This window comes from Phoca vitulina, unplaced genomic scaffold (genome assembly GCF_004348235.1).
Source record: "Phoca vitulina isolate PV1807 unplaced genomic scaffold, GSC_HSeal_1.0 scaffold32, whole genome shotgun sequence".
Classification (NCBI taxonomy): Eukaryota; Metazoa; Chordata; class Mammalia; order Carnivora; family Phocidae; genus Phoca; species Phoca vitulina.
This window is the reverse complement of record NW_022589735.1, coordinates 15,475,781-15,502,307: the sequence shown is the minus strand read 5'-3', so window position 1 is coordinate 15,502,307 and position 26,527 is coordinate 15,475,781. Positions and strand designations below refer to the sequence as shown.

At 48.2% G+C, this 26,527-nt stretch overlaps 1 protein-coding gene across 1 annotated transcript in view; it reads left to right on the top strand.

Annotated features, from left to right (window-relative positions):
* The first annotated feature begins 437 nt into the window (after positions 1 to 437).
* PRDM6 (PR/SET domain 6) overlaps positions 438 to 26,527 on the top strand; it is a 98,186-nt gene continuing 72,096 nt past the window's right edge. Inside the window, exons 1-3 of the mRNA XM_032425359.1 lie at positions 438 to 504; positions 986 to 1,589; positions 10,650 to 10,957. Coding sequence (XP_032281250.1) covers positions 1,001 to 1,589; positions 10,650 to 10,957 — 897 coding nt within the window. The 5' untranslated portion in view covers positions 438 to 504; positions 986 to 1,000. The remainder of the gene's footprint in view (positions 505 to 985; positions 1,590 to 10,649; positions 10,958 to 26,527) is intronic.

The window sequence follows — 26,527 nt, the reverse complement described above, 5'->3', positions numbered from 1 at the left end:
CTTCTGGCCTGCCTCCCGCCTCCCCCCACTCCCCACCTCTCTCTCTCTCCCCCTCTTCCTCTCTCTTTCTGTCTCTCGCCCTTCTCCTCCCTTCCCTCCCTTTTTCCCTCTCTCCCTCTGTCTCTGTCTCTCTCTCACACACACACGCACACACACTTGTATTTTGTGCTGTCGTAAAACCCACGTGTCCAGCCGGGAGGCTGCCAGAGCGTGGAGCTGAGGAAGCGGGACGCGGCGGCGGCCGAGCGCAGCAGCCCACCGCGGCTCCGATCCGCGCCCGGGCCGGCCCGCGCTCCCGCGCGCTCGGCCGGACTGCTCTAGCGCGCTCCGCCGGCCTCGGCGCCCAGCGCTCGCGGCCCCGGAGGGTCCCGGGCGGCCCGACCACATCTAGGGCTTTCCTCCCCCGCCGCGCAGGGGCATGTAGCGCACCCGGGACGCACACTCTCCCGCACGCTCACCGACACGCACGCACGCACGCACCCGCCGGCGGCTCTGAGTTTCCAGGTAGGGCGAGGCTCGTCTAGGGCTGGGGGTCCGGGGCCCCCGGGGACGGGAGGCTGGAGGTCCCGGGCTGGGGGCGGGGGGCCGAGACTGTCCCGCCTCCTGGCGCCGGAGGCCAGCGCGGCTCCGGCGCTGCGCCACTCCGGCTCGGGTCGGCTCCGGGCTCCGGCTGAGGGCGGGGGCTGCCTCCTGCCGCCGAGCGCCCTCGCGCCGGGCTTCAACTGTGCGGGGCGGGAGCTGGGGCGCCCCGGGCTGGAGGCAAAGCGGGGTGCACAGAGCTCCCTTCGCGCGGCGCCGCGGCTTCAGAGTAAACTTTGCGCCCCAGCGGAGTTGGAAAGAGGGAGCCGCGGCACCGGGCTGCCACAGGCGGAGCCCGGGGCTCAGCTCTCGCTCCGGGGTCTGGGCGGCCAGCCTCCCCGCCCCTCTCGCACCCGGCCCTGGGGCCCGGCTCACGCGCCCCCTCCTCTCTGCCCTCTGCCCCCAGCTTGAGAGGTCGGACATGCTGAAGCCCGGAGAGCCCGGCGGCTCGGCCTTCCTCAAAGTGGACCCAGCCTATCTGCAGCACTGGCAGCAACTCTTCCCGCACGGCGGCAGCGGCGGCCCGCTCAAGGGCGGCGGCGCCGCGGGTCCCCTGGGCGCGCCGCAGCCTCTCCAGCCGCCGCCGCCGCCGCCGCCGCCGCAGCAGCGCGCAGAGCCTCCGCCGGACAGCTTGCGCCCGCGGCCCGCCTCGCTCTCCTCCGCCTCCTCCACTCCGGCGTCCTCCTCCACCTCGGCCTCCTCTGCCTCCTCCTGCGCCGCCGCGGCCGCCGCCGCCGCGCTGGCGGGTCTCTCGGCCCTGCCCGTGGCGCAGCTGCCGGTGTTCGCGCCTCTGGCCGCTGCCGCCGTCGCCGCGGAGCCGCTGCCTCCCAAGGACCTGTGCCTCGGCGCCGCGTCGGGCCCGGGGCCTTCCAAGTGCGGCGGCAGCGGCGGGGACGTGCGCGGCGGCCCGCGCTTCCGCTGCAGCGCGGAGGAGCTGGACTATTACCTGTACGGCCAGCAGCGCATGGAGATCATCCCGCTCAACCAGCACACCAGCGACCCCAACAACCGTACGTAGCCGCGGCCCGCGCGCGCTCTCCAGGGGCGCTGGCGCCGTCGAGCGCGGGCGCCCAGCCGGCAAGCGGGGCGGGTGAGCGGGACCCCGGGTGATGGGCTGGTCCAGGCCGCGGCTCCGCACCTCCCCGACCATTGTGGCATAATTTTGCCAACGCTAGAGAAGGCGAGAGAACGGAGGGGAGGCCGGGTGGCACCTCACGGTTTCCTTTTTCTACTCCCCTCGGTCCCTGCTTCGCAGCCCGGAGTGTTTAGACCCGCGCTGCTCGAGGACCGGGCACACAGATCTCCGCCCTCCCGCGCGACTGCGCCCCGAGGCCGGGCGGGTACTAGCCGCGCACGCTGGGGGCTTGGCCTGGCCTCAGTGGACTCGGGAGGGACCCTCAGCGTTTCTGGGGAGCGTGAGTTCTAGGGCTTGTGTCTCCTTCTCCCTACCTGATCTCTGGAGTTAACTACATCGGCTCGTTTTCGGGCCGCGGGGTTGTCAGGGGACCGGCCGAGAGCTGCGGCTGGCCGGGCCTCGCTGGAGTAGGAATTTTGGATGGCACTGGGTCTGTCTCTCTCTGCAGGCAGGCATTATTCTTAGGTCTTCTATTTATTTAGAAAAGGAGGAGAAGAAAAATTGCCAACTGCTTAATGAGAAGACGTTTCCCACTGCAGGGTAGGGTCGTTCCCTGCGGATCCCGCGTTCTCCGTGCACCCTTGATCGAGTAAAACGTTCGCAGTCCTACCGTAGGCACGCTTGTTGCTTTACTTACTTGTTTTTTAATGATTGTGACAGTAGTTTTTTAAGTATTAGCAGGGTACTCTCCTTGTTGCCGAGTAAATGGCAAATGCCTAATTTAAAAATTAGGCAAATGCCTACTTAGAGCTAGAAGATCTCTTCTAGCTTCGATTCCTCTATTCAGTTTCAAACGCTTCTCACAAGTACAAGCTTCGTTTTGAGGTCTTGCAACAAAAGGCTAAATGAAGACCAAGAAAGTGTATTGCTGTGTACCCAGTTCTTTTGGGTAGTATCAGAAGTTATGATATGTTTACACCTAAGGCATTGGTGTAAGTGCTCCATATACTTCCAGAGATCTCTGGAGAGAATATTAAAGGTGAAGAGAGTCAGGTTGAAAGCAATAGAGGATTTGAAAGATCAGCGCTCACTTGGCTCTTTTCGTCTCATTCCTTCGTTTAGTTTCTGCAGGAGGAAAAGTTGATGATAAACATGTATAATCATTCTATTTTGAATAAGCCCTTTCTTGCAGAATGTCTACCGCTCCATGAACTTCTTAATTCGTTGTAAAAGCAAAATAACTACAGGTTTTAGCTAAAGGACTCCCAGTGTCATTACTTTGATTAGAAAACACTAGACACAAGCCTAATGATGGCGGTATTTCAGTCTTTTCGTAAGGGATGGGGATCATTTTTCTGATGGAGATAATTATTACTAACAAAAAAAGAGCAGTTGTATTTACTTTTTTCCTCTCCAGAATTTGAGAGTAAAGTACTGGTTTAAAATGAGGGTTTCACCTCGAATTTGCCCTACTGTTAAGAAGAGGTTTGTATTTTGGAGCTTTAGAAAATTTGATAAAATTATATTGTCCTAATGGATTTTTTAAAAAAATACTTCTCTTCCTCCTGAATTTCTTGCATGTGTTGTTTTCAAAACAGTTCTTTAAAAAAATGTGAATTAAAAAGGCAAGAAATGCTTTGGAAAAGACAGTTCTCACTGCTAAGTGATATATAGTCATTGTGGGCTGAGAGTGCCTCATCAAACTTGCAGTTTCGCTTCTGAATTAAATGAGTGTTGGAAAAGTTGCCAGCACCAGCACCCCAAAGCCCTGGCTGTGGCCTGAGCTCCTGTATTGTTCACAATGCAATCTTGAGGTTCAGTGCATTTTCACCAGAGGAAAACCTAGATTAATCTGAGAAAGAATTGGGATAGATTGCTAATTAATATGTGGCTCTCGAGCCAGTTTATCATCCAGGTAACATTTTCCTCTGGCCGGAGGAAATGAATTATGATTTATTTAAATTATTCCCATTGTGTTAATATTCTGGTATCTCCTTTTGAGTCAACTGGACTGCTTCCCTGTGCAAAGTGCAGGGGAAACCACAGAAGGCAAAGAAAGGCAGATTGTCTTATTAGAGGTTGCACTTCACATTGTTGCCTAATTAAAGGGCCTTTGAGAAAGAAAATGGAAAGCTGAGGTAGCTTTGTGTAATGCTGGCCAGCTGGGCCTGCCATCCTTCCAGAAACTTCTCTGGGCCAGAGCACACACTCATTGGAAACCTTGGGATGTGTTTTATAAAGATGGAGTGAGATGTGATTGGGTTTAATCTAACGAGGGGGTCAAAACAAAACAGAAATGCAAAGGGTGGGAAACTTTTGGTCCCCCCTTGGTGGGGGAAGTCGGTCTGTTACTTGAAAGGTGGTGGACACCAGAGCTGCTTCCCATTCCCAGGTTGTCTGCCGGTAGGGGTGACGTGGGGTGGGGTGGGAGGCTGCCCAGAAGGGAGCATCTATTAATCCCCCTCCCCCTCCCCCCCTACACATTTTCCTACTTTTCCTTTTAGGTTCTTGCCACCTCCCTGTAAAAGCATTCTGTGAAGTGACCACTCAGCATTGCTTCATTTTATTACTTTGTATTTAAAAGGGTGTTGAGTCATTTTCTCTTTCTCTTACAAGGCAAAGAAAGGGACCCCCTTACTTGTCTTCCCTTTAGAAGAGTCCCTCTTTGCTTGGGAGCAACAACCCAGTAACATGTGTGAATCATTAACACTCGCTTCACCTTGAAACTTTATTGGCACCCTTTGGCAAAGGCCACAGTGAAGGCCTAGCGGAGGGTCCTGTAGCTTTCTTTCACACCTAAAAGACTTAAAAACAGCAAACGCTGTATAAGCAGGGCAGGGTGACCTCTTCCAATATATTTCTCTTATCTGTATGGGTTAATTTCTTCCACCATTGAAGTACACTTTCCTCTGACTCTCTGAATGCTTATTTGCCTCTTCTCACCTCCCTGACACTGGTGGGCGGTTTGTAACAGAAACGGAGGATGGGGCCTTTCTTCTGCGTCTTGTGTTACTGCCCGCACGCATTTGCTGCTGGTTGCCTGAAGCCATAGATTACGTCAGGCTCCTCCGCGGTGGCCTCTTCTCGGCCTCTGGGAGCTGGTGCCTTGCTTGAGACCCTGTCACTCTTCTTGGAAGGTAGCGAAAGGCGGCCACAGGGCGCCCCTGGTGTTTGTACGAATGATACCGGGCAGTGTCTGTCTCGGGGCCGTCCCGATTACCTTTTAAGACCTTTCAGGGAAGGTGTTCGTTTTGCACATCTGGGAGGGGGTTGGCAGCTAAGTCCTCTGGGGGGGTCTCTCCACGTGGAATCCGGACGCTTTGCAACTTCCCCAGCGGGAGGTGTCTGCCTCCTTCCGTTTTGGGGGAACCCTGCCGCGCAAGGAACAGTGCTGGGAACAGCACTGGCAGGTGCTCAGGTGTGGGAGTAGGGCGCGGGGCTTTTCTATTGGTAGCGCCACCCTTTCGAAGACTGGGGAGAAGGACTGTGGGAAAGGAGGACATCTGGGGTTTGTCCAGTTGAGCAGTTAGAGAGAGCGAGCGCTAAAAGGAGGGTGAGTGTTTTCTGACCTTCCCCAGTCTCTTCCCACCCCGTTGGGAAACGCAGGTACTGTTTCGGGGAGCTCCCGAGCCCAGTAACCCCGCAGTGGGGTCTTCCTGCCACCAAGGCCCAGGCTCCGCTGCTCCCGCCCAGCGTCCCCGCTGTCAGCCGCCAGCGACTTAGATTTCAGACCTGGTCCCTGGTGGGAGGGAGGCTCTCGGAGTCAGTGTGTGGGCTTTTGTGTTGTTCTATTTTTCTTTTTCTCTTTTCTCTCTTTTTGTGTGCAGGCCCAGCCCCATCCCGTAACACACATGATTTAGCTATTTTACATCATTCGTTATCTAGCGCCCTGAAACTGAACATAGAGCCATATATTAGATTGAGGTTAGAAGAGGTGGCGACTGTTTATTTAAGGTGATAAAATGGTCCATCAGCAGTAATCTCCATCGATATGTGCCACCAGGAGATGAAGGATGAGGGGACAAGCCACAATTAATTGCCCTATAGTTTTGTATGAGAGAGTGGAGCCAGCCCAGGCCCGCTTCGATCTCCTCGCCCCCCTATTCATCATCTCAGCATTGTATATGGCGGCCTCGCAGGGGCAGGGGCCGGCCAGGTTGATCTCGGCGCAATATTCTCTCGCCCGCACACCCTGGCGCTCCCATTTAATTTATTAATACAGTCATCGGAAGACAAATAAAATCTACATTGCGCTCCCCCCCGTCTTTCCCTCTCCTTTTGTCTCCCGCTCCTGGTCCCTGGGCCAAGCCGGCAGCCGGGAGGAGCGGAGGAAGCCCAGCGCGTGTGCGATTCGCAGGGAGCTTTAAACTCCCCTAAGAGAGAGTCTTCCAGAAGGTTCCGCGCGCCCAGGTCGGCTCCCCTTCCCGGTGGCCGGGCTAGCCTTCCTCGCCTTCTGGACGTGCCTCCGGGGCCTCTCCGGGGAGCCTGAAAGACCCCAGCGGCGGGGGGTGGGGGGCGGTGGGGGGGAGGAGGCCGAGCAGCGGTGGGGGCGGTGGCGCGGCCACTTTTGGTCGCGTCGGGGAGCCCTCGGCCGGCAGGCAGGGACTTGGGTGCGGGGCCTCCGGCGGGCCTGGGCCTGGCGGTCCGCCCCGTGCCGTCTAGCGGCTGGCTCGCGAGGGCTGAGTGTCGGCTGGAGGCCGGGAGGCGTGCACCCCGGTGTGGGAGGCTCGGGCCGCGGCGCTCTGCCTGCTCCCCCCACCCCGACCCCGTCTCGGGACCCCGGCGACCTCGGGACCCCGACGACCCCGCGCCCGCGCCCGGAGCGCGCACGCCGTTGCCAGCAGGCGGCACTCCCGGGGCGCCTCCCCGGCCGGGATCGATGGGCGCCCGCCCCGCCGGGCTCGGCCTGCGGGACTGGGGGCCGCGACCTCCCTGGCGGTCGGGGAGGATTTATAGCTTAGCTGTTACTGCCGCCCCGGCGGAGAGGCAGGCTTCTCAGCTGCTCCTCGGTTTCCCTTCCAGAGGATGAGTGAGGGCGGGCGGAGGAGGCCACGAGGCGTCGGGGAGCCCAGGCCTAGTGTTTTGGGGGGCTTCCCGCGGGCCCTGGCTCTGCCGGGGCCCACACGCGTCCGTCAGCCTCCCCAGACAGCAAAAAAGGCCTGAAACGTTTTAAATTTCACCTTTCCTAGAACGCGAAATCAAACACCAGAAAAGAAAACCATGGCCTGCTTTGCCCCCTTTACCTTCAAATAGGTCCATTTTCAATTGTAAAAGTAGCGCATGTACTTGGAAAAATATTCAAACAGTACACAAGGATATGACACGAAGAGTGAAAATCTGCTCTTCGTTACACTTGGCCTGGCCTTCCGAAGTCAGTAGGTGAATAAGTCTGTAACCTAGTGATACCTCCTTGTCTTAGTCAGGGACGCATAAACGGGAGCACGGACAGATCTACTCAGGATAGAGGAGGGACCAGGATCTCTCATACTGCCTAATGCTAAAATGGCATTCCAGAGTATCTCGCTTGGAGAATCTGATCATATTTCTCACAGATACAGAAAACACTTTACAAATAGTAATCATGGATTTAGAGAAAATTACCCTGATTTTTAGGATAACCTAAGAACATTTATTTGCTTACTCTTTATGCATACAAATAGACTTGTGTTATGTCCTGCTTGGTGTGGAATGCTGTATGTAATGTACGTGTTAAATCCATTTTGGAGGGGTGCAGTTCAGGCATCTAGCCAGCTTCTCCCTCGGACCTTCTCTTGGAGGTGTTTATGGCCCCTCTCTAGAAATCACTCTGTTAGGATGTTTGTCTAACTGTGCCACTTCTCTCAACCCCTGAGTAATAACTTATTTGTTATAAGCATCTTCAAGCTCCTCTGGGACCCTGAGACATAGAGTCAGAGGCCAGTTATTTTCAATGGCAGAGGTTTCATGTATTAAAAAACATCAAGATAGAACATGGATTTGGATGTAATTGGTCAACTTCTCCAGCAGAATATTTTGCTAGAGGCACGAGGTGGTTTATCAGTTAAGACTCATGTAATTAAAGGCCTCCCTTACGTTGCCGTGGACTCCAGGCACAGGTATTCTTCTACATTGTGGGAGAAATTCAGCTTTTTCTTCGGCAAAATGCCACTATTCAGTTTTTCAACACTGCTGGAGACAACTGAAACTTAGCAGGCAGGGGAGAGTTTTAGAGGACTTCTTAGAGAAAGGGCTAGCCATAGTTTCATCCAGCGAACAAATATGGTTTGCTGTCTTTGGGGGGGGCGGTGGCTGGAGTTGGTACTTTTCCTCCTTATTTTATTACTGATGTAGTTGGGCTGATAGTACATGGTGTGGAGATGTGGCAAGTTGACAGGATCTCTGGTGCAGACGGGTAGGGAGTGAATACCAAATGCTCTTGCTTCTCGCCCTAGGCCTCGTGGAGCCAACCAGAAAGGGAAAGTGGGTTAAGCAGCTCCTTGGAGTGATGTGATTTTTATTTTTACGGGGCATATTGCCTTTGCTTACTGTCGTTTGTTTTAAGCTGTTTTTGCTAAGGTGCGCTGAAAGGTCATCTCTGAGGTCAGACGCTAACATTCAGAATTATGGACATCATCTATTCACTTTACAATACATTTAACCGCCCCAAACCCAAGATTATGGGAGAGAGATACAGGAAGCTCTGTAATTCACTGACGCTAGAGCAATTTTTGTGGCCCCTGAATAGTGCTTTCAGTGAAATACTGCAATTCTATTGATTATGAGTGTGGGTATAAAACTCTCCCAGCTTTCATTAGTCTCCCTAGATCTTTAGATTTGGAGGCTTCGAAGTCAGGCAAACCTGGCTGTGAATCTTTCTCTACCACTTTCTAGTTTCTGATCCTTGGGCTAGTTACGTTGCCCGTGAAGCCTCAAATTGCCTCATCTGCAAAATGGGGATCATGATGTGGTGATTATTTGATTCAGGAGAGGTGTCTGGAACAATGGAGGCCCTGGGTGACTATGAGTTTCTATCATCTTTCTTTCCCTTCCCCCTTTGTCTTGAACTTGTCATTTTCACAGTCAGAAGCTTGAGAGGATGTGTGAAGCGGATCCAGAAGGGGTGACATACGGTAAGGGTAGGAATACTTTCCATCTAGGCCCTACAGTCAAAAGCAGAGCCTGACACAGTATTTACATCAGTTGGTGTTACTGGGAGAGGGGGCTTTTGTGTGATGGAGGTCCAGAGACTTGGGCACTTCCCCACCTGTAGAAACAGGTTGTCACTTTTCACGAGGGGGGGCCTGGGGACTCCTCCAAGAAGCTGCAGTCAGAGGGTCCTGTCATTTCCTGGGCTCTCTTGGGAGGAGTGCGGGGAGTAGTGGACTGAGGGGAAGGCAGGACCAGCTGGAGCCCTCCTCCACTGAGCTAGGATGAAACAAATGGCGAAACCAGGGTTCCCCCACCAGGGCTGGGTTGCCCTTAGGAGTTCCTTCCTTGAAGATTCCTCAGTGACTCCCTTTGCCAAAAGTTACCTGGACTTTCCTTTGTCTTAGCAAGGATGGGGCACCCTTAGAGCGAGCCCCCAGGCCTGGCAGCAACCAAAGCCGGGCGCAGGGGCTAGGAGGCTCCGAGGGCGGCCCAGCGCTGGCGCATCCACCGGTACCCCAGCTCCCGCCGTCTGTCCGTCCGTCCGTAGCTGCCTGCCGTCACACTCGGTGCCACAGGGCTCCGTTGCGTTGGCGGGGGGAGGGTGCGCTGCGGCTCCCCTGGGAGGCTGGGCTGGGGAAGCTGGGTCGTGCGGGTGGGTGGGCGCCGAGGCTGCCTCCCTGAGGCAGGTCTGCAGGGCCGGGGCGCAGACACCGCGGCTCCGCCAGGCCCATTAATAACCCGGAGGGCGCTGCGATCCGACAGCGCGGTCGCCGCAGGCCCTGCTTCCTGCGGCCGCCTGGCCTTTTCCCATCCAGTCCGAGGCCAGGGACCCGGGGCATCCACAGCCACCCAACCCAGAGGGAGGGTGAGGATCCCCTTGCGCTGCGGGCTGCTCTGGGGAACGTCGGAGCGGGAGCCTTGTTCGAGACACTTCTCCGAGAATCGCATGCAGCCTTGGGGATCACCGTCTGGGCAGGAGTTGGGGCCTCTCCACTGAACCATTACCCCATCCGTAAATTTGCGATTTATTCCTTTTCGGCTTCTGGGAAGAGCTTGCACTCCAGCACAGGCACTCCACACCTGCCAGAACAGTCCCCCTTTCTCCACCTGAACCCCTCTAGCTGGAGTGGCCAGAGCAGGCGCCGTAAGGGACCCCAGCACCAGGGCGCCCTCAGAGGCCGGTGTCTGGGGTTCCGGTGCCACGGGGTGGGGGGGCAGGGGGGCAAGGCCGGCGCCGCGCTCTGGTCCAGGCACCGGGGGTGGGTGGGTCCCTGCGGGTAGGGAGGGCGCTCTGTGCTGGACGGGTCGCCCGCCTGCCCCGGTGATTTTAGAGGGATCTTCTAGAATTGCAGAAACAGGTAAACCAAGTATACCCAGGCAACCAAAGTAGAATCTCTCGAGACAGAAGGTTGAGCAAGAGCTGGGGCCTCTTTTCCCGGCACAGTGAGCAACACACCTGCAAACAGCTGGTAGCTGAGGACTCCTGGGAACAGGGGAGAGTGGCAGAGGGAACTAGAGAAAGAAGGGAAGAGGGAGAGAGAGACACACACCTCGAGGAGTGGAAGCCAGGCGGGGCTTCTTCAGAGACAGCCACGCCGGCCACCCCCAGCTCGCCAGGCTTTTGGGGCGCCCGGGGGCTCGACCCTTCCGGGCCAATTTGGGTGCGGCGATTTCCAAGGGAGAGGCGCAGATTTACCTCTCCCCGCTATTCCCAGTGGCCTCGGTGGCCTGAAGGTGTCCCCTCCCCGGCAGGTGGCTTACGCAGGAGGGGATGGGGTTGTCTCGGGGCTTTTCCGCACCGAGGATGGGCCGCCTTGAGCGGCGAGTTAACCTTCTTCCTTCCCTCCCTCCCGCCTGTCTCCGGCAGGTTGCGATATGTGCGCGGACAACCGCAATGGCGAGTGTCCCATGCACGGGCCCCTGCACTCGCTGCGCCGGCTCGTGGGCACCAGCAGCACCGCGGCCGCCGCGCCCCCGCCCGAGCTGCCCGAGTGGCTTCGGGACCTGCCGCGGGAGGTGTGCCTGTGCACCAGCACCGTGCCCGGCCTGGCCTACGGCATCTGTGCGGCGCAGAGGATCCAGCAGGGCACCTGGATCGGGCCCTTCCAGGGCGTCCTCCTGCCCCCGGAGAAGGTGCAGGCCGGCGCCGTGAGGAACACGCAGCATCTCTGGGAGGTAAGTCCCTCGCGGCCCAGCACCTTGCCAACCGTTTGGAGCTTTGGCCGGCAAAGAGCCTGGCCCTTGGTGGGGTGGAGGGTCAGCTTTGGGGAGAGCCTCCCTTGTTCTCCAGAGGGGAGTGGAGGAGAGATTTCTCTGGTCATGCAAATGCCAGGTGTCCGCAGCACCTGCAGTAAAGAGGTGCAGGCTTTGGCCGGGGCCAGCAGCAACCCAGCTGGGCAGACAGGCCCCACAGGTTTCTGAAGATGGGATGCCCTTAGCAAGCTTTGCTCTGTTCCAGCTGGGATGGATTTGACTGTTGGTCTCCCTGGGTCTTGAGAGAAAGAAAAGCCAGCCGAGGTGATAGAGCAGAGGAGGCTGGGGCATTGGGGTGTAAGCTAGATGAATTTTGTGTCCCATTCTGAGCTCTTCCAGGATGGTTTTGGGCACTGGGCAAGAAGGAACATAAGCATAAACTGGAGGAAGAGAGTCAGGCTCCTTTTCTCAGATGAAAACAATTTTCTTAACGCTGAACTTGAGAGACTGGGGCATGTTTCTTAACTTTCAAAGTGTCCCAAGTAAGCAGATTACATCGTGAATCAAAAATCACAAATTCTGCTTCTTCTCTGACAAAGTACAATCATGCAGTCTTCCCCAAGACAGAAAATCAAAACATAGGAAAACTCGGAGCACTTTGATATCACCCAGTCAATGATATTACTTTAGTGGCACAATCTTATCTCATGCAATTATTTAAAAATAAGCCATGTATTTGAAAAATGTTAATCTGAGATTTCTCCCAAAGCTTTATGGTTGATTATTGAGATCCAGTTCTGAAGAGGCAGATTCTTAGCCATAGGTAATCCCCCCCCCCCCCCCCACCACCACCAGCTTTAGCCACCTCTCACCCTTGGAGTGATTTCTGAAATACAAGGTGGTAGAAGTCTTACCCTTAGGGCCATATATAAATCTCACTGAGGCCAGGCAATACAATGGAGTGGAAGTAGCCAGAAAAGAAAGTCTCTGAAGAGCCAGCAGCCAAGTTGGCATGGACCTTAAGGCTCCACTAATGGGTCGTTTCTACAGTACCTTGTCGCATACACTTGGTCCCGTGGCCTGTCAGGATGGGCGTGCGCGCTGTGAGCTGCCTCCTAGCCACTAACTGAAACTCGTGGGACTCAGTAATCCACTCAGATTTTTGCTGAGCACTCTGGCCAGCACTATCTTAGGCCCTGGAGTCATAGTGTTGTGAAAAACAAACCTGGTCTCCACAGCCGTTCCATGAGGGTTGGCATGGGGCGCTGCGGCCTGTGCCTGTAAAACCTCCTTTGAAGGGGGAGGAGCTAAGCGAATGAGCTTACAGCCCTCGAGCCCAAGATGGCCACATGGCAGCCATGGGCTGCGCACCCCACAGTTATCTGCTGGGGCACTGTGCCCAGGCTCCCAGGTTCCATTTCGCTCCTAAATTGGAAAAGTAGTGACACATTTTTAATCATTCAGGATAGGATTCTCGAGCGAGGAAGAAAACGTTGGGTGTATTTATGTCACCTTTTTTCTTTTTTTTTTTAAACAGAATTTTTTATAGGAAAACAGGACAGGAGAAAATGGCTCCGTACATAGAGCCAGGTTAGAAGTTAGAGCTTTTTGGATTGGAAAAACTGACAAGTGGGAAATAATCAAAGCATCTGGTTTTGAAATATTTCCCAGTTGGTTTTTGTTTCTGACTAATTAGTTGTAACCTCCAGTGCAGTTTAAAGTTTATAAAACACTTCCAGGCACTTTTCATGTTCCAGTAGTGTTATTAGGAGCTCTAATACACTACAGTTAAAGGTCTGCCAGGACTTTTCGGAGGAGATGGTAAAGCAGTCGTTCAATGGTACAGATTTGCTCCATCTGCAAATGTTAAAATTGAACACTGTCATCTTGCCCTCTGATGCCCCAGGTTTGGAGTTCATCTATTTTTAGAGTGCCAGGGGACAAAGCCATAAACATGAAAAAAAAAAAAACCCCAAACCCATAGTTCATTGTTTTGTTTTGTTTTGTTTTAAAGGATTTGGATATGATTGGGATGTTGGCCGGAGATCACTACACATATAGACTATAATGATACATATTAATACTGAAAACTATGGAGCCTTCCTTTTGTGCCTTTCCTTGTACTTGATTAAATTAAAATTCTGTTGAAATAAGAAGAGTGGGAATTGAGCGATGTTGTTGATACCTCAGTGGATAGGAAGTGCATCTTACCTGTTGTTTTAGGCACATGAGTTAGTTCTGTGTTAGAAAGAAGACTTGCTGGGTATATGCATGCTTGAATGATCTCCAGATCCCTCCTTCTAAATTCAGAACATGATCTATTTATTTTTATCATCTGTAAGAATAGTTAGAATAAGCAAACATTTCGGGGATTGAAGGGATATTAAAACTGCAGCTGTGCAAAATGTATCAGTCTCCGGGGAGATCCTATAAAATGTGACAGAGTGGAGCCAGGTAACTTAGTGCCAATGTCCCTTTGTAAGATAAAACACTTACTCTAATAAGTTTCAGGTTTTTATTAGTATGATTATTCTTAAGCTATGAAGTCTGACTTTATTTTTAAGTTTAAGCATTATGATTTTTTTTAATGAAACATGACGATTAGAATTTAGTTCACTTTATAACAGGAGATTCTAAGTGTCAGATTGTTCCTTAACTGTTAGTCTTTGCTTTCAAACCTGAATTCTCTTGTGAAAAAATTGTCATCATCATATTCTTCCTATTAGGAAAGATTCTGTGATCGGAATACACACTAGATCTATAGGAAACTTTTGGCACTAATTGTTTAATGACTCACGTAATAATTACCCATTTAAAAAACACATTCTTTTAGACATCTTCCAGAATATCAGGTCGACATAAAGCAGATCTTTAAAAACTTAAAAGCGGTTGAATCATTACCATTGTCTCTCTTCCTCACGTTTTTTCAAGTCACTTGCTGATGAAGAAATGTCTTTATATTTAGAGTTCAATACTCAGGGCCTGATGGATCTTACCGGGGTTACTTATCTTTATTTCAGTACAATAAATGGATTGCTAATCTTTTCCCGTCACTGTTTCCAAGTAGATGATGGATTTTTGTTTCAGTTTACAGTTCATTGTTTTTAGTATGGCTGTGCTTTATTATACACATGAAGGCTTATTACAGAAGCAATCAGATTCACCTTAGTTCCTGCTTTTGTTTAATCATTAAAAGCTCTATTTTCTTTTGTAGAAAATGACTTTTTAATATTTAACATAGATCAGCCATGGAGAGCTTATTTGTTTTGTCAGTGTGCTGTCGTCTTTTAGTTAATATTTTCTTTGTACCAATCCTGGTTCTTAAAACTATAGCAATTTAAAGAAAGTTCAATATCGTTCCATTACCTTCAATATATTTTGGCTCTCTGGGGGTATCCGTGGGAAATTCTAAGAGTTTTTCTTTTTCTTTTTTCTCTTTTTTTTAAAGCCAGAAGCCCAGGTGATTTTTTTTGTAATTTAAGGAGATTAACAAACTAAAAGCCAAATTACTTGTCTTTTTTTTTTTTTTTGGTCAGTTTCTTTTAGAATCCGATTTTAATGTGTTTTACAAGAAATAATTCACAGAGTTTAAGACAAAAACATGACAGGATGGATTAAACAATCACTCGCTTTGCTTATGTACATTTATTCCAGCAAGACTTGGATGCATGGTATATTTCTAGCTGTTTGGCCATAATGAGAAAAATCTTTCTGAATGTTTTGCAAAGAAAACATAGTCTTTCTCAGCAATTAGGTCTTATTGATAGAGTGAGATAATTTTGTTCTAATGTGTTTTCTAATAAAGACGTGAAAAGGCACGTTTGATTTCAACATTTATGAAAACATTATCTCAATTATTAATGTGCCCTTTTTCCCTTGAGATAAATTAATCTAGTTGCACATGGTTTCCCCTTTCTGCTTAACATCAGAATTTAATATGACTGGACCTGAGGAATGTACATCGTGTAAACTTAAAAATTCTATTGGATATAAAATACGGAAGTTTAAAATAAAGTTACAGTTTAAGATAGGCCAGAATTACCCAGGCCTTTCAAATCAGAGTCTGATTTGACAGGAAATTTTAGTGACAATGACAAAATAAATCGCACTTGTTTTCACCCTAGAAAAACTATGCTGCTAATTGAAATAATGTAGTGACTTGTTAGGATTACAGTCAAGGTACTAGGAAGGGCTTTAATTTCATAGAATCTGTCTTTGCCTCAGTAAATTTGAGTGTCTCGTTTTCATTTACACTACGTGAAAACCTTCATTATTTTTCTTCAGAAAACCAAGGGGGATAACATAATGTGGGGTGGGTTTTTTTGTGTTTGTGTGTGTGGGGTTTGATTTTATGCCATAATATTTTAGATTTAATAAGAGATTTGCTTTTAAGCAAATGGTCGATTTTTCATCATTACCATTTAGCTTAGGTCAAAAGACATTGATGAAACCAATATTAAAAATATATTACACGTTGCTAAATGTTTATATTTCAAAACCATCACTGGCAATTGGTACTTGAAGGAAATGAATTGGCTTCATATTTTAAATGCATTACATATGTTTTTTACCATTACCCAATTCCTCGTATAGTACTGTACTCATTTGTATATATATTTCGATGTTGAAAAAATTTAAAATTAATCATTTAAAATGAAATTAAAATCACTTAAAAATTTGATGGAAATCATTTTAAAATTGTTCCAGTGATAGTATTATAATTACATAGTCCATAGTTTTGCTTTGTAGACTTCGGCTCATTGGGCCTGATTCACCAAAGCACAAAGGGATGGAATTAAGTGGCTGTTCCCAGTTATATTGAAGTAGAAATTGTTCTTCCTAGTAATTTATCATTTCATATAATAGACTGCTTGTCAGCGTGGTTTTGAATATGTCCATTTCATGAACTCCAAATGATTTCTCCTTAAGAATCAACCGTAGTCCTGCTCCTCTGATGTCTTCAATTTGCAGAGTAACAACTGGTGTATCTCTTCGGCTTTGCCTCATTTCGTTTGAAGATGTCTGTGATAGCGGTGCCCACTTGATAGAGTGTGAACATCTTGTAGTTTTACATAAACTGCTAAACCATCTGCCGCCTCTTGGAATGATTTCCAGCATTGTGTTCAAAATCAAAACTTAGTGCTTCAAGTTGTCTTTGCAGAGGCCCGTGAACGGGTTTATGTCTCACCCTGCCCAGTGCCACCCGTGGTTTTCCAAGTCCAAAAGTGATACTGCTTTAAAAACAAAACAAAAAAAAAACACCGATAGCAGCCATTTGGAAATTCTCACACTAGTGAGGTTTAATCCAAGTATGCATGTGACAGGACAGGCCTTCAGTTACAAATACTTTATGAAGAGTGATGTGTTCTGTATCTGCAGGACTATTTTTCTCATTAGTCAGTTCATTTTATCTGTTGTTTACAGATCGCTTCTCTTATTGATAGCATTTTGTCCATGTGAAGGAAATAAGTATGTCTTGTCACAACCGCATATTCCCTGACAGCATATGATTCCCGCCCCCCCCCCTTTTTCCCACACTGACTTAAACGTAGGGTCAAGAAATTAAAATCAGAAGCTCAGCCCTCCCCCCTGGTAGCCAGCGAGCCTACGAAAATGTGTTTATGGTAACCTTGGGCCCGGAGGAGCCTGCAGGGGAGCCTCTTTATTTTATTATTTTACTGTGTCACTTAAAGCACTTTGAATTATTCGAGGAACTCTCTTTTGTTACCCAGAGATCACGTATAATATGACGGGTTTTTGCCAATTTGATGGAATATAAAAAAAGGGCCTGTTCCTTAGCTGAGGAATCAGGTCCACAATATCCAGATCCCCTCGTGCCGCTGATTGGAAGAATGCGTGCCAAGAACCACTGCGGGACTGCCTTGCTCTGTCTCTTCCTCGCTTTCTTTTTTCTTTTTATTCTGAATCTTCTAGGCTCCAAGATTTCATGAGTTCAGACATTCCATGTGTATTTACACAAGAAATACAGACTCCGGGATAGCTACTTAGCATAAAAGCCAGAGAAGCCGGAGCCGAATATACTTTTCCTTGTAAGCATTTGCCACCTCGCTCAGATAAGTTACAGAATTCCATTATCCAAATTGTTACACATGTGTGACAGAGGTTGACCTTTTGTCATGTCAATCCTTTTTGTGTAGGCCCCAGGCTCCAGCCTAATGGCTCAAACCCTGATTTACTCACTGTAATAAGGGCAGGAGGTCGAGCAATTGTCAGGCTGTCCTCTTCTTGGAGCCTGGTTGAAGGCTGTTAACACAAAGCTTTTCAAAGTGAATTTACAACCAGCACCACTGACAGAGGCCAATCAGCGCACCATAAATGTCAGGTTAGTGAGATTGAGCAGTAAGTAAAGGAGTGACAGCACGCTATTGGCTGGAATCAGTTGGCCAGGGTTTAACTGAGAAGAGCAATCTAGGGGTGTCGAGCTCAGGTAAGGCGCTCAGTGTGCAGCCTGGGCTTCCAGGTGGGAGCGCGGAGAGGTACCTGTCGGGGGGGAGCGGTGCTTAGCAGGCGCCGGACGGTCGCGGCGTCCCCTGCCCCCCTCCGAGGCTTGGTGGCAAAGAAGGGTCCAGCGTTAGACAGAAAGGAGAGGGAGCAAAACTGTGAACAGGGTGGGGCTTTCAAAACCAGGGGACGCAAGGCGGCACCTACCTCTTCAGCCAAAAGGTAATTGCTGTTGTTCAAACTCCAAAACTCTAACAGGGATTTCCACCGAGGTGCGGACGCAAGGAAGCCCCCCTCTCCAGCTCTTCTTGGGGCTGAGCAATGTGAAACTTTTCGTGGAAGTCACTAATGAGTGATTATGGGTTGCAGGCCTGAATATCCGTGAGGTGTGGTTTCTCTCCCCCCCCCCCCCCCCCCCCCCCCCCCCCACGGAATGTTTTTATCATTTTGTGTAATGACAGCCTGGACAACAATTCATTTAGCTCTGAAGGCATCAGCATTAAAATGGAGGAATCCATTAAAATGCTGTATGCAAGGATTTATAAATTAGGCAATTTCCTTGATTATTGCAATCATTTACAAAATTGATTGTTCCAGTGTGGTATAGACAGATTTCAGCAACTATCATTGACAGCAAGCATAGTCTCTGGTATCTGTAGCTACTGGTCACTAAACCAGGTCACTGTACCTCCCCGCCCCTCCCCTGTTGTGTTTGGTCTCAAGGTCAGGCAGACTTTCAGAGAACCTTAAAAATTAGGAAGTTTCCGTGGTGTTCAGAGGAGACCTACCTAGGCTCTGAGGGTAGGTGCAGGTTCTTTTAAAGGTTTGTAGCCGTGTTTGCACAGGTGAGTTCTCATTTTGGAGGAGGGTGCTGATGATCCACGTGTTTCAGATCAGAAGCGCAGATTTTGAAATGATGCCAACTTAAAAGGAGGTAATTTTTGCAAATCGCAGCCGTAAATATTTGTTTGATTGAAGATCTGAAAGTCAATAATGTGTTTTATTTGTTGGTCCTTAGAGTTCTAATTATCCAATAGATATATTGTAGAGTCACTGGATTTTAGGTCAGTTAATTCTGGAAGGCATAATAAAGACATTGTTACAAGTGTGAAGCGCTCAAAATGCTGCAGATTTTCCTATAGGAGAACACACACAACAAGTCCACTTGGTGCTTAATCACTAACCACAGACCACAGAGTTGCCTTTATTCCTGAAATATCAGAGAGGGGCATGCCAAATGTGTCTGCAAAACTCTGTCCCATGAAAGCTAGCCATGCGGTTTATGCTTAGTACAAAATAACTGACTTGAGACATTTGTTTTTAATCATCATTTTGTTTTTAATCACAGTTTTTCCCTTTTGGAACTCTAAAACAAAATGGGGCTTGTAAAATAATAACACTTGGGAAAATCATTTAACACTGTTAAGAAGACAAAGACATTTTTTAGCTTGTCCTCCTTTGAATACAAAAATATTTGATCTCAGGGTAGTCCTTTGTTTAAAAGGGTAAACGTTGTGTTTTAGGAAGTCCTATAGCTTGGTGTTTGGGTATTGTTGCTTCAGAAGCCAGAAGTTTCTTTTCAGTTTTAATGAGTTGTAATATTCATGGCCTAAAAATTCAGTAGAAAGGCAGTATTTTCATTTCAGTGTCTTGATATTGTCGCCTTATTTTTATTTAAATGTTCCTTTCCACAGGTATGTCTGGTTTCTGTTAAGACTTAAAAGCCATGGGACCAGATCTGTCTCGGGTGAACTGTGAAGGAGGCACTCACTATTAGAGATGTTTCTACCAGTGCTGTTGTACATTTATTTAATAAACTGAAATCTACAGCATGCCGCTCTGAAATAAGGATACGGGGCTAAGCCCATTTTATTAAAATGAACAGTGTTTTTCGCTCTCTGTGATCACTTTAAATTAAAGCTGCCTCAGATAATGAAGTGTCTTCTATAGAAACATTCAGTGTAATCTAATTCAGCAGAAACTTCTTAAGTGCTTTTTAATTGGAATCAAATTAAATGTAATCAAGTCATGTTTTCAGGGTCTTGTAAAGCACCGAGACCTAAGTGTTCTTAGCACGCTTGGGAATATTAATGTTGATCACAAATTTAGTACAATGGTGCTAAATTCTCAGATGTCCATGCAAACTTCAAAATGGTAGATAATCCATAAATAAATTTTTGGTTAGAGGACAATGCTTTCAGAATCTGTTTCGTTTGTCCCCAAACTAATGTTGAAATTCATTTGTAAGATATATGTGTGTGTGTGTGTGTGTGTGTATACATATACATATATATCTGTATATATAAAGCATGTATCATTCCTGGGGGAGAGAGTTCTGAAAAATGTTGGACTAGTGAGAAAAGCACTTAATTTCAGTTTGTTGCAAATTAATGGCAATTTACAATTTGACCTGGATAATCTACAAAGTGGAAAATCTAATAATTAAGCTTTAAGTAATGGAAATGAGCTTTTCTATGGAACATAGTTAATGCTCATCCTAAGAAATTCAAACTGTATGGAAGTATAAACCAGTGGTTACTGTAGTGGATGATTTTTTTTTTTTTTTTTTTAAAGTAATCTCTACACCCAGCACAGGGCTCGAACCCACAACCCTGGGACCAAAAGTCGCACGCTCCACCAACTGAGCCAGCCAGGCACCAACCCCTGCCCACCCCCCCCACCTCGTTGTTGATTTTCGTAATGGCCTTTTGAGAGATGACTATGTAATATAATACGTATTTATTTCATTGAAATCACAGTTTTGGTAGATATTTGCACGATGTTCTTGATACTACAAAACAGATTTTGAAGGCGGCAACCAATGGCACCATTTTCATAGGACTTTCTGCAATTGGTTAAATTTGGCTCAGCCATGAGTAGGTTTTGATTTGGGGTCTAGTTCCATCCTCCCCTCTCTATTTCTCGTGGTGGGAAATTTCATTAGCAGTCTGCAGGCCCTGCTGTATTATAGAAACACTTCTAATAGTTTTGTATGTTTTTCGTGTGTTTTTAATATGACCAGAGGCTTTCTGGGGTCTATAGGGAGATTTTAGTGGCCCTCAGAGAGGAAGAAATTTCTGTTTTTCTTTTTATACATGAAGGTGTTAACAAAAAAGGATCAGATCTAAGTAGGAAGACTCATTAATTTACCTACTTGCATGTTAGACTTTAAGGAAACTGCTAAATTTCTTTGTGCCATTATTTCTCCTTGTATAAGAGAGAGTCCACTATACTATTGTGCAAGCTAGACAGTATTTATGACTTTTGTATAACAAGAGAGATTTTCCCTTTTTTCAACTGGCATTTTAATAATAATTTTTAAGTCTCTAGTGTACTCTGCACATAGTTAGAATGTCATTATTTGTCCGATAAAACAAAAGATTGTGCAGAGTAGACCATGGTACACACTTTGAATGGATTTGATTACTTACTCTAAAATCAGGCTTAAATAATATTTAAATGCAAACTTATTTAGTGCTGCTTACATGTAAGAAAGGATTATATATTAAAGAGATCCCAGAGACGCCTGGGTGGCTCAATTGATCAAGTGTCTGCCTCCGGCTCAGGTCATGATGCCAGGGTCCTGGGATCGAGCCCCACATCGGGCTCCCTGCTCAGTAGAGAGCCTGCTTCTCCCTTTCCCTCTGCAGCTCCCCCTGCTTGTGCTCTCTCTCTCTCTGAGAAACAAATAAATAAAATAAAATGAAAAAGGAAATCCCATACAACATGGGTGTAAAAAAATCATTGGATGGCTTTAATTTTTTTTTAGGTTTATTATTTTTTTTAGTAATCTCTACACCCAACATGGGGCTTGAACTCCTGACCCATCAAGAGTTGCATGCTCTTTCTGAGGCAGCCAGGTGCCCCTGGATGGCTTTAATTTTTAACACTACATTTCTAATGGAGGGCAACAAGGATAACTGTAAATATTGGACACATAAATAAAAGTTTCTAGGTATATGATTTTAGTAAGTGAACTGAAGGCTCTTCATCCTTATGACAGAGAATGGACTTGCAATGCGAAATGTAAGGGGAATGACTGAGAAACATCTAGAAAAATCAGAAGGAAGCCCCAAAACCCGAAGGTCCTTTGACCATGGACCTCAAACCAGGAGCCATTCATTAGGTGTGACACTGGATATTGAATTCTGAATAGAACAACGTCTCAATGCCTAGCATATTGTGGCTTGTCAATATATATTCAATGACAACAAATCAACATTGTGGCACATTTACCACCGTCCATAAAAACGTGTGGGTTGTATACGTGTGCTAGCGAATACTGACATAATGGTACACCATACAAATTCTAACTCTGTCAGTGTTGACCTTAAGAAAAGCAACAACTCTAACCTTGGGTTTCTTTTTTTTAATTAAAGATTTATGTATTTGAGAGAGAGAGAAGGTGTGCACAAGTGGGCGGGGGGCAGAGGAGAGGGAGAAGCGGGCTCCCCGCTAAGTAGGGAGCCCGGTGCGGGGCTCGATCCCCAGGACCCTGAGATCATGACCTGAGCCAAAATCGAGAGTCGGATGCTTAATGGACTGAGCCACCCAGGCGCCCCAAAAAGGAAGAATTCTAAGTGACAGTTGGCAATTAGAACATTTTAGATGAAAAAGTCAAAATAAAGTGAAACATGTCCTAAAGAACAAAAATTTAGGTTGAAATTAATATATTTTTTAAGATTTTATTTATTTATTTACAGAGAGAGAGAGCAGAAGCACGGGGAGTGGGAGAGGGAGAGGCAGATTCCGTGCTGAGCAGGGAGCCCGATGCGGGGCTCGATCCCAGTACCTCGGGATCATGACCTGAGCTGACGGCAGCCGCTTAACAGACTGAGCTACCCAGGCGCCCCTGAAATTAATATTTTTAAAAATACATGTTTATTTCATATTAATGGTTTCTCTACTTAGATGGCAGTCTAAGCAGGGGTGATACTCAAAATATTTGATAACCAATTCAGCTCAGACTTTGCCCAGTGAACCAGGATGCCTACCATTGGATCTGTGTCCCACAGGGTTGTGTATCAGCTCTGAATCTAGGAAAGTTAGCTGAGCGTTAGCATAACTATTGAATAAAGAATCAGGAAGAATAATAAATCTATAATAGATATAGGGGTTTGGCTTTATAAGGTAAAAAGTTCTGGAGCTTGGTTGCAACCACGTGAATATACCTTACACGACTAAACTGTACACTGAAGAATAGTTAAAATGGTAAATTGTGTGTATTTTACCCCAATTAAAAAAATAAGCTACATTTTCAGCGACTTTTCTTCTAATTCTCAAACTCTAGCATACAAAAGAATTTCCCGGTGCAGGGAGCCAAGCGAAATTGAATCTGGGCTCCTGCCGCTAAAAGATTCTGGTTCAGTCATCCTGCACTGGGGCCCATCAGTCTGTTTTCTTAACACATATCTCACGTGGTCCTCCAACTGCACTTTAAGAAAATGAAAATGCCAGACTCCACCTTTCTCTACCTTACTCCTGTGGTTGTCAGCTTCCCTTCCTGCTTCTTCCCTTGTTTTGGCCCCTCTGGAGCCAACCTGGCCTCTCTCCTGCTTCGTTTCAACCCTTGGTCTAGTCTCTTCTGTTCCTGTGTTAATTCTAGTCTTGCCTTCATTCCTGCTTCTCCTTAGCTAATGTCCGGGTATTTCCCATCTCCTCCCTTACCACCTTCCTCCAGATGGATAGATGGATAAATAGACAGACAGACAGATAGAGATGAAGATAGAAATATTGATAGGGCTAACAGGCAGCAGGATGTACTACCATGACTTTCATCTGATATATTTTGGAAGTCTACCTGGCCAGGTGTCAGGAAGTGGCCAGAAAAGCAGAAAGCTTTAACACTGTGTATCCTGCAGTGTGTCCTTAGCCCCTAGGTAATCAAGGTGTGTTCAGAAGGGGGGGGCCTTCTGGACGGCATTTGGTGATGTTCACAAGGCCTGAGCCCCAGCTCTGTCTGGTTCTGAGCTACGTGGCTGCCAGCAGACGCCGTAAGTCCCTCCGCTCTTCCCAAGCACGACTTAACCTCTCCGTATCACCTGCCAGCCCGCCGCCGTGGAGAGAGGCCATATGCACCATGCATGCCGTTTGCAGTGAGGGGTCTGTAAATTTTCCGTATGCCAACTCGATCTGCACATTTGCTGATCTTTTCCTGTCTTTCTCCTTGGCTTCCCAGTTTCTGCCCTTTGATGGAGGTAGTCTGCGGGCATGCAGCCTGGTTCTGGGTCTCCCCTTCTCACACCCAGCTCTCCTGTTCTTGTTGTTTCAGTTGCTCTCTTGGACGGGTGGCTCCCACATTCCAGTGTCCACAGAGGTCTTTCTTACATCCTGGATTTTCAGTTGTCTTTGAGACATCGCTGTTCAGAGATGTTTCATATTGAATTCACTACCTGCCCCCGCCCCCTCCTCTCCCCCCCAATAGATGGCTCTTTATCCTTAACTTACAAGGCTGTCATAGTCCTTTTTTGGCCTGTGAGCCCAACATTTTGGAGTTACTCTAATGGTTTTTAAAAATATTTGGATTCCTGGAATCTATCTAACACACAAAAGGCACTTAACTCAACATTGTTGATCTGATAGCAGTGATAAGAGCCAACACAGTTAATCTGAGACTGAGTGCTAAAGAGCTTCCCAGGGCTTGTCTTAATTCATGCTCAGAATAACCCAATGAGGTAAGGACTACTGTGGCTCATTTTTCCGATGAAGAAACTTTGCAGATGAAGGCAAAAGAAGTTAAATAACTTGCCTGAGGTTGTATGTAGTGAAGGTAGGATTTCCACCGAGCTGGTGTGGGCCGTAGAGTCCTTGCTCTAAACCAGTCCGTTGCTACATTGCCTGCCCCGGTCCACTCTCACCCCTGAGCTCCCATTATTTTATGGGGCTCCAGTGTCTGCTACAGACTTCTGCATGCCCCTGGCCCTAGCCTCTGGGCCTTGGTGTGAGCTTTCCCTCCTTGGGAGACACTGCTTTGGTTTCTCAGACACAGCCCAGCTCCAGCTTCATAGAGACCTGGTACTTAGTCCCTTGACATGATTAGTCCACCTTGTCTTCTAAGACCATGGGCGCCATATTTGTTATGCTAGAGAATTCAGACTTGCCAGCATTCAGAGAAATCCATTTATCAAGAGCCTACATACATGAGGTGTTGTGCAGGTCACAGAGATGGGCACGACCAACTCTGCCCTCAGGGACCATAGAATGGTAGGGCTGTGAGTAATTCCATGTGGAAACAGGTGCAGAAAGTGCTATTTCAGTGCACAGAGGTGACTTCCTGCTGGGAAGTTAGGGAAGGAGGAGGTATTTGACCCAGGGACATAAATGATTAATACTCAGGGAGTTGGGGATTGGGAAGGAGGTGCTCCTCGGGGAAGATCAGCCCCCATCAATGGATCCACAGTCTTCCCAGTCCCACCTCTGTTGCCTCTGTCTGTCCTTCCTCTCAGTGAATGGCTTCCTGTTCTCCGGTCTACCAAAGGCTTGCTAGTTTCCAGTGCTGGGATGTTGCGTGAGCAGTTTGTGTACCCAGATGGCTCACCCTTCTTACTCTGGTCAGCCTGCACCTTTGACTTTAGTAAGAGCCCCAACTCCCAAGAATTCATTTTAGGCTCCTCCGGGTCTCCACCACCCTGTCCACGTTCTCATCTTCCGCCATCCCCTTGATGCTTGTTGACGTTGTGCTTTATCCCCTCATGTTACAGTTGTAGCCTCAGTTGGTAAGCTCATATTTGGGACATTCTTATACTAAAAAATAACTGGTTGTTTACCTGTAATTCAGCTCTGACTGGGTGTCCTGTATTTTTATTTGCTTAATTTGGCAATCCTGTTAAGAGGCTCATAGAGGAGAGATGTCACCGAAAAAGGGATGACCCCTGAGACTTTCAGGAAGGCCGGTGTGCTGGAAACCAAGGGGGTTCTAAGAGACATGGTGGGAGACAAAGTCAGAGGGACTCAGGGAAGGACTGTGCATTTTCTTGTGGGTGAAGTAGACCTTGAGCCAGAAGTCGCATGACCTGACTTTACAAGACAGAAGGGTCACTCCGGGCGCTGTGTGGAGGAGTCCATGGTGGGCCAGGGCTGGTTGCTGGTAGCAGGAACTCCCAGGACAGGGTAGATTGGGAGTTACAAGAACATGTGGTTATTTCAGTCCGAAGGCCTCCTTGAGCTCGGCTGGGGCATGTGGGAAGGCAGCGCTTTGACTAGAGGAAGGCTACCAGGTCTCTGGTTCTGTTCACCTCCTGAGTTGGATCTGTTCGTCACACGTGACTACCATTGTGACAGATGTAGGCACGGTCACAGACGCCTCATCTCCTGTCCCTCCTCTGCCAGCCGTGGGACCCGTCTTCACCTCTGCCTCTCCGGTTGGCATGGCGGAGACGCACTCGTACGTGCCGCCTCTCCTAAACGCAGTGGAGTCTGCCAACCACGAGGCCATTACCTGCTCCGGTTGAGGTGGATCCAGGAGCCCTCCCCCACGGAGAGGAGGCTTCATCTGACTCACCTCAGCCTCCTACCCAAACTCTCATTTATCTCCCCTGCTCACAGGGAGGCAAGCTGCACGGGTCCACGTGAACGGGTCCACGTGAACACATGGGTCCATGCACGGGTCCACGTGAATGCACACCCTCGTGCTCAGGGCTCTTCTCTTGCACTTTTTTTTTTTCCCCCATGGTGCTTCTTGTGAAGTCTTTCTTTTTCTGATTACAAGGGGTAAATGAGCAGGAACCTGGAAAATGCAGAAACATGATTTTGAAAATAAGAGAAAAATGAGCTGTGCCTTTAATTTGGTGTCATTCTTATTGTACTTAGGATTTTCTTGTAACATACAGATAACAACACTCTCTTTGCCCGTAGCATAAAATCGTGATTGAAAATTCATCGTGTATACACATGGTGATTTTTACGGCCGTCTACCCTGATTGTGGTGGAAGCCGGTGCTTGAACATTGGTGTCGGTCCTTCCTCCCTCTCTGCCTCTATCCCTTTCTTCCTCCCTCCCTCCCTCTCTCCTGACTTTGAAAATATTACTAACCATTTGCTCTCCTGAGTGCCTCAGATCAAGCTTGCCAAAATACCTGCAGGAAAAACACAC